The 8,902-nt window shown below is 44.8% G+C and overlaps 1 protein-coding gene across 1 annotated transcript in view; it reads left to right on the top strand.

Moving 5' to 3' along the window:
- efna1b (ephrin-A1b) overlaps nt 1-8,902 on the top strand; it is a 13,967-nt gene extending 5,065 nt beyond the window's left edge. Inside the window, exons 2-4 of the mRNA XM_080767508.1 lie at nt 4,725-5,020; nt 6,574-6,771; nt 8,159-8,902. Coding sequence (XP_080623634.1) covers nt 4,725-5,020; nt 6,574-6,771; nt 8,159-8,289 — 625 coding nt within the window. The 3' untranslated portion in view covers nt 8,290-8,902. The remainder of the gene's footprint in view (nt 1-4,724; nt 5,021-6,573; nt 6,772-8,158) is intronic.

The following is an 8,902-nucleotide window of genomic DNA, read 5'->3' as shown; positions in this document are numbered from 1 at the left end:
GCAGAAAGGAAGTTTCTCAGTGGTTAAGAGGTTTATTAGACAATTTCAGACATGGACCAGACGCTCTTTTATCCAGAGCGACTTACTTACAACTTACAATAGGCCGGGGCAAGCGCATACGTCAAATGCACCAAGACAGCTTAACCCATTCTGACCGGGCACCCATTTTGGTGTTGGCATCATGTTATGCTTTAGCTATTGAAAAATAGCAGATCTACAAGCTCATATCGCGCCACCGAGTGGCGCGATACGAGCTTGTAGGTCTGCTATTTTTGAAAAATTCGAAGAACGACTGACATTTTTAAAATCTGATCTCAGGTCAGAATGGGTTAATCAGACCAGTGTGTGTCCCGTGGAAACCTCGTATGAATCTGATCTCAGGTCAGAATGGGTTAATGGTGCCTCAGTAAACTATAGGATCTCACAGTAAACCAAGATCTAAACAATATACACTCCAAATGAGAATCTGTCCATTACTGAAACTAGAGGGATACCAGGTAAAGGAGGCGCCTATATAGACAACGTGACGCTACAGAATAAACATAGTTAGGCATTAGGAACGGCCAGGCAAGTTTACTTGTATAACACATTTTAATATTGTTCACAAAACACCAAGCAAAAATAACGGTATGTTATCATAAATAGTGCATTGCTAATCTGTCGTATACTTGACAAGTAATTCCAAGAATGTGTTCCCTGCCGTGGTGAACGTGACACACACACACACACACACACACACACACACACACACACACACACACACAATAGGAGTCTGTGGTCATGTTTTTACCAAGCAGCTTTGTGACAACAGACTGCTGCGTTGCCACCGTTTCAAATCATCCGTCTTCCTCGGTTCACCAGGCCATCTGCCTTGACTGGTGAGAGAGAGAGAGAGGTATAGTGAGAGCTTCTGTGTGAGAAAGAGATAGTGAGTGTGTGTGTGTGTGTGTGTGTGTGTGTGTGTGTGTGTGTGTGTGTGTGTGTGTGTGTGTGTGTGTGTGCGCGCACGCACACGCGTGTGTGTCTTAAAGACACGGAGGAGAGAGAGAGAGAGTGAATGTGAGACGCACTCACACCTGTTTGGTCACTCACACCGTGATGACCTGGGCAGCGGTCAGTGGTTCAGATCGTGCTGACTCGCTATGTGTGTTTGCCAGTAGTCCCGCACACACATTTTGTGTGTGTGTGTGTGTGTGTGTGTGTGTGTGTGCGTGCGTGTGCGCACGTGAGTGGTGGGGCACCGGCCTTTAACCTAGAGAGAGAGCAGGGTGAGAGTTCTGACATTCCCCGCATGTTTATTTGTCGTTTATCTGCGTCGCCGATCCGGAGTCAGTCACTTTCATCAGCTGTTGTTGTTGGGATCAGACTCGTCAAACTCGTCAGCTTCATCTGGGCCTGTCCGTACACAGAGAGAGAGAGAGAGAGAGAGAGAGAGAGACAGACAGAGAGAGGGAGAGAGAGAGAGAGAGAGAGATTACATGATGTTTCAAAGTGACCATGTCTGTCGTCAGTATAGATTCTATACATTTACAACTATACGGCCTATGCATTTAGTTCGCAAAACACCAGTTTTACTTACTAGTAACTACAGTTTTCAAATAATTGCAGTGTAGTAAAAGTACATTATTTCCCATGTAGTAGAGTGGAAGTTAAAGCATAGCCTGAAGATTGCACAAAACACTGGCAGATAGAAGGACCTCATGAGCCTCTGCAGAGTTTTCCTTCACAGAGCCACATAAAGGCTGCAGGTTTTCTAAATAAGAAACAAGTAGAGTATGCTAAAGTTGTCTTATACCTAACGGTTAATTATAACTTCAGGTTAGGTCCTAACCCTAAGTTATAATTGACACATAGTTAATTAGTTTCTTTTGTCGCTGCACATTTAGCACATTATGTGAAATGTGTCCTCTCCATGGAACCCCTCCTAACTATTTAGGAGCAGCTATTAATAACCACACCCATAGGGAGCAGTCTAGGGGTTAAATGTCTTGCTCGGGGATGAGCCAGAGGGGGCCAACGACGACACGGTGACCTCCCAACGGGCCTCTACTCTATTCAGCTGTGGTCGTCCATTGTTGTCGCAAGGTTCATTCTGAAGTTACAAAACATCATTGTCATTTATTTTACTCTCTCTCTCTCTCCATTTCTCTCCTTCTCCAAAATAGAATAGAGATACACTGAGCTTATATATTAGTAACAGAGTTGATACGTTAAAAATAGAGTTTATATATTAGTAACATAGTTTATACATTATATATTGTTATTGAGAGAAGGGACAGGGAGGTATGTATCGTCTGCAGCTAAGGTATGAAGGAGAGAACAGAGGAAATCGAGAGGTGAAGGAATACAAGGACTTCAAAGCTCCTGAGAGATGAGCTGCGTGTCAAACAACTCACCTACTGACATACACACACGCACGCGTGCGTGCACAACTGCACATACACACACACACACGCGCAATCACACACACACACACACACACACACACGCACATGCACAATCACACACACTGACTCCGGTGGGCTTTGATAAACAGATGTGCTTTAGTGCCCAAGGCATGAGACGTCCTCCTAAGTAGGACTCTGTCACAACACGCACTCATGCACCCGTGCACGCACACACACGCACACATGCACACACACACACACGCACGCAAATTTGTCTTTAATTACTTATGCCGCAACTTTCCGCAAGCTTCTAGACATGCTGTGGTATCTGATGTACAGGCCATAATGATCTGCTGTGCTGTTTACCGTACATATAGGGTGAAGTTAAGATGTTAAGGGCGACACCAGGATGTTAATGAAAAGACTGACAGCAGAAAGATAACGAGATAAAAGGCCAGGAAACACCAGAGAGAGACAGAGGAGAGGAGAGGAAAGGGAAAAGAGGGACGTGTGAAAACAAGGCTTCTCCATATGCTGCTTCAATGTGGGGCGTTTCCTGTATCTATTCACTGGGTCGGGACTCAGGAGGGACCCATGTGTGGGACATTTCCAATTTTAGCTCTTAATCATTATTATTGTTTCGAAACATTTTCAAAAGACGTTGCACAAAAAAAGGCAATGTTTTTCATGAATTGAAAACAAATCCAATGATTATTTTTCCATCAGTGATTTCATGAAGAAATCAAACAAAGACAAATCTAAGAAATTACATAAATTAGGTAAGAAATGTTTGAGAAGTATAGCGAAAATAGCCAATCTATACAAGCTCAGGCTCACAGCTGAGCTTGCTATTTTCACTAGGTTGGGTCCAGGAGAGACATCAAAGTTGTCTTCTGGGTCCCGGGCTAAAACCTTTGGGAACTAAACCAACTAACTAGCGAGAACAGGCAGAGAGACCATAAATCCCACAACTAGAGAGATCTAACCTGGAGAGAACAGACAGAGAGAGAGACCAGACCAGTCACCAACAGAACTGTTTGGCCAATTAAGCTGCCAATCTGAAGGCTGGAGGCCAGAATGACACATGTTATGACAGGAACACAGGCACTCACACACGCACGCAGCCACACACGCACATGCACACACACACACACACACACACACACACACACACACACACACACACACACACACACACACACACAGTCAAAACAAGAAAGGGGGAGGGTGGTCTCACACTTTGATAAACTTTGTAACCCTACTCCCCCCCAACCCCGCTCGAGTGTGCACACACACACACACACACAACACACACGCACGCGCGCGTGCACACACACACACACACACACACACACACACACACAGTCAGATAATTACTGATATTTGAGAAGGTTCAAATTCGATTCCAAGATATCATTTGATTTGGCATTATTTCTCATGGAGAGAATCTTGGTGTATTATATCCCCAGGACGTTCGCACACGCGTGCACACACTGCACACACACACACACACACACACACACTACGCCAGGACAGAGCAGTAAAAGGTTTAGCTCATATAGCTATAAAACTAAATGGAGAGTGGAAAATGAAGACACAGAGAGAGAGAGAAAGAGAGAGAGACAGACAGACAGACATGAGAGCTAGAGACTGTTGCCATGTTGTATAAATAAATGCATTCTGACGTGATTGGTTTCTGTCAAACTCTGACATAATCTGTTATAGTGTTACACCAAACACTGACGCACACACGCGTGTGTGTGTGTGTGTGTGTGTGTGTGTGTGTGTGTGTGATGCCTCTAGTGTTCTCTACATAAATCATGTAGAGAATGTTCAATGTTTTATGAAAGTTCAATGATGAACGATTGGCTGAACAATTGAGTGAAGCAATGGATCTAAAAAAGTGCATTTTTATAGCGCTTTTATCCAAAGCGCTTTGGCAAACCATGCCAAGGCACAATGTTAGGAGTTAAGCGTCTTGTTCGAGGACACTTCAACCCTAAGGGCTGATTCATACTCCTATTTTACCGCTGTAGTGCCGAAGACCTACTACCCGCCCCCCCTCGAACCTCAAATGACGTCACATTGTAGGCTCTACTGAGCCGAACCGACTTTTATTCGGCTCTAAAATAGGAGTATGAATCACGCTTAACTCTGCATGGGGGAGCCCAGAATCGAACTGGGAACCTCGCGGTTCCCATCCGGCCGATCTACCGGCCACTGACCCCTGGATGGATGAATGAATGAATGAATGAATAGGCAAATGTCCAATCTCCTTTTTGGATCTTGACCTGAACGTGTTCTAACCTCTCTCTCTCTTTCTCTCTGTCATTCCAGCTTCATGTGGGACGACTATGGCGTGGAGGTGCGCCTCAACGACTACCTGGACATCGTGTGTCCGCACTATGCGCGCGGCGAGCTGCCGCAGCAGGAGGCCGAGCGCTACGTGCTCTACATGGTGGAGCGCGAGGACTACGACGTGTGCAAGCCGCGCTCCTTCGACCAGCTGCGCTGGGAGTGCTCGCGGCCGTTCGCGCCGCACGCGCCCGAGCGCTTCTCCGAGAAGTTCCAGCGCTTCACGCCCTTCACGCTGGGCAAGGAGTTCCGCGCCGGCGAGACCTACTACTACATCTGTAAGCATTTCTTATTTAGGTTATTAGTTTTAGCCATATTTTAGTCACATATACGTTTTTTCGTCTAGTGTTTTCGTCTAGTTTTAGTCGACTAAACATCATGAGATTTTAGTCGACAGAAACACGGACACAAATCTACAGTTGGTTTGTGAGTGAAACGTGACGACAAACACGCTGTGCTGTACGTGTTACTGTACACTGTAATTTAAGCCTGATTTATTCTCCGTCACGTACAGTGGTGTGGCAGCCAGGTTTAGCCTATTTCTGGTGTGCGACGTTATATGAATGACAAATGAAGCATATTGCAGTGACTGTAATTATCACAACCATAATCATACCGTTCTATAACTTGATAAGTGTGATGTTGTGTTTATTTACGGTCGTTATCTCTCTCTGAGAGATAACTAGACTTTTTCCAATGTATTTAAACTTGTGCACAAATACAAGTTACCAGGCATTGCAGAAATACACACAATGGATTAGTATTCTTTTAAGGTGGTTGTAATCCATTAGACATCCTTCTCCTGTCACAACAACTCACAAATCTTGCTGCTGCACATTGTTGTCTCTCATTATTCGACTGTCTTTCTCTCTCTCTCTCTATTGTGTGTTGTTTGTAAATGTGTCTCTCTCGTTTCATTTGTGGCTGTGTATTGTCGTCTGCTGTATAGTGTCTTTGTCACGAACTCGTTTAAATGTGGGACGGATAACCGTCATTTACTACCGCGTGTTGACGAATGATTGTTTAAGAACTCAACATCGTCCGCCCTCTCAATTCAATTAAATTCAAAGGAGCTTTATTGGCATGAGAAAACATTATGTTTACATTGCCAACGCAAAAGTCTAACAAAACAAACAGAACTGTGTGACATTAACATTTTGGGTAATACTATCTTGTGAAACTATAAAAATATTTTCTGTCAGAGATAGTTATACATCCACATAGGAGAGGTTAGCTTTATACTTGTCGAAAGTTGATTTCAATGTTTTTGCATTCAATTACATATGCGACAAGTAGCAGCAATTTATTCCAATGTAATCAAATTCAAGTTGGTTGCTCTGTTTTATATTAACAGTATTTTTATGTACCGAGGTCATTTGACAGTGTAGGGGTACACGCAGTCACACACACACACACACACCCGCACACACACACACACACACACACACACACACACACACACACACACACACACACACACACACACACACACACACACACACACACACACATGCATTTGTATTCTGCTACGACCTTGTATAGGTCTGCTATTTTTGAAAAATCGAAGAACGACTGACATAGAAACATGGCTTTTTCAGAAAACTGTCAGGATGTAGAAGACATTTTTTTAGAATATGATCTCAGGTCAAAATGGGTTAAGGTTGTTGTATTCCATTTGACATCCTTCTACTGTCACAGCAGCAGCAGCTCACAAATCTTGCTGCTCTGTTTTTGCACATTGTCGTATACTTCACCCAACAGATATGGGAGTTGTTTGTTATTAGTCATGTTCTCAAACTCTCTCTCTCTCTCTCTCTGTGTCTCTCTCCAGCCAAGCCGTTGCATCATCACGGCCAGGAGTGCATGAGGCTCAAGGTGGAGGTCGTCGGTCACAAAGGCTCCTCCGGCAAGAGCAAAGGAGCTGGAGACAAGAAGAAGGAGACGGAGAAAGAGAAAGTGGCGAAGGACCTGAAAGACGATTTCACGGCCGCCGGCGGCGTCCACAACATGTCCAACCGCCTCCCAGCAGGTGAGGAGGAGCTTGGTGCGGAATGTTTTTAGACCAGTGGTTCACAAAGTGTTTAGCCCGGTGTGACCCAAAAGACACGTTAGACCGGGTCCATGGGTTTGGTCCGATGGAGCATTGGTCCGATCGACAACCTACCTCAAACCCTCACCCTAACCCTAACCTCCCCCGGGGCAGACACCTAAACCTAACCACCCACCCTCTCCCGACCCCCAGCGCACCTCGGACCAATGCTCCTTCGGAGCAATGGTCCGTCGGATCATAGTATGCCTCCCAGTTAGACCCCCATAAGAGAGGATTTGTCAACGTTTGTTGAGTAATAGTATTTTAGCTAAGCTTGTAGTTCAAATATCCAAAACATAAAATGGGACATGAGTGTTTAAAGACCCTATATAGCACACCCTCAACCCCAGGGTCGTCCCCGGGACCACACTTTGAGAGCCAGTATAGGTAAAAGTATCACTCTGTCTACTATGGCAAACTATTTTGGACTGCGGAAGGGCTGCAAACTGCAAAGCAGTGCAATTTAGCGAAATTGAACACTATACTACTACTACTAACCCATATTACGTTTCCAGAAAAGATTTAACGACAGTGCAGTGCGGCTGTATGAAAGCAATAAGACACTTGAGGTCGTTTGTTTTGGAACGCGTTCATGTCGAGCAGGGCGACGGCTCTATGCTTATAGCGGCGTGCCAATAACCACAATGAAACAAAAATATATATATGTGATGTCTCAATTACATTGCTTGACTGTAGTTGCTTAGTGGGAAGTGATGTGTAAAAATAAAAACAACATGATATATTGTTTTGTTATGTAAACACAGAGCACAGTTACTATATGCCTTTAATAGTATAGCTGCACATTACAAAACAACATTCAATTCAAAAATGTTAAGTGTCAAATCACAACAATTAAGTTATCTCAAGACACTTTACATGTAGAGCAAAGGACCGTCAGAGATCCCACTGCTCACCCTCCTCCACCCCAGCCACCACCTGTCGTTTTTGGATCTGCTGTTTAGGTACGGGGGGGATTCGGAGTCCCTGTGAGTACCCTAAAAAGCAGATCCAATTCATCAGGCAAACCATAATAAATATATTGCCCATTTTATATTAAATAAATATATATTCAATCCATTCACGACTGAAATAGTGTAAGATAATATAATATGGCATGACAATGATAGTCAGATAATATAACGTATAGTGGTATAAGAATGTTGTATATGGTGTAATTTAATATGGTATAGCAGTCGATGCAGGTCGTGCTCTGTGAGGAGGCCGGGTCAACGCTCACCCACCTGAGGCTCTGTGAAGGCTCCGTGAAGAGGCATCAAACTTACCTCTCTCTCTCTCTCTCTCTGTCTCTCTGCTGTCTCTCTGCCAGATGACCCTGAGGTGCTGCAGGAGGCTACGGTTCAGAGGAGCGTGGGCAGTTCAGGAGTCCAGCTGACCTCTCAGCTGTCTGTCCTGTCCAGCCTGACGGCCGTCCTGCTGGCGTTGCTGCTACTTCACTGACCCCTGATGCACGCACACACGCACGTGCGCAAACACACACACACACACACACACACACACACACACACACACACACACACACACACACGCACGCACACACACACACACACACACACACCTGCCACTACACGCCTACCACCATTACACAACTACCACTACACCAGTGGTTCTCAAACTTTTTCAGTGTCAAGGACCCCCAAATTGACACTTACTCAGCATCAAATGCACCCTTGTGGGTCGATCTGTAACTCCCTCAAGGACCCTCAGGGGTCCCCCCGGAACCCCCTTTGAGAACCACTGCACTACACAGCATGACACACAACACACAACACCACACAGAGACAATCGATGCTGGGCATTGCATAGCATGAAGAACATTTCTTTTTTTTAAACTGACTGACGGATTTTTTTATATCGTAAATATATGTATGAATGAACGTGGACAGAGCTGTCCGTGCGTGTGTGCATGCTAGTGTGTGTGTGTGTGTGTGTGTGTGTGTGTGTGTGTGTGTGTGTGCGTGTATGTTGGGACGTGGATCGTTCCAGATTTCAAAAAGTGTTTTTTTGTTTGTTTGTTTTTATGACGACGGTAATTTGTCCAATTAATTCACCT

Source organism: Protomyctophum bolini (assembly GCF_963924005.1).
Source record: "Protomyctophum bolini genome assembly, chromosome: 7".
Lineage (NCBI taxonomy): Eukaryota > Metazoa > Chordata > Actinopteri > Myctophiformes > Myctophidae > Protomyctophum > Protomyctophum bolini.
The sequence above is the reverse complement of the archived record's forward strand: the minus strand, read 5'-3'. Positions and strand labels throughout refer to the sequence as shown.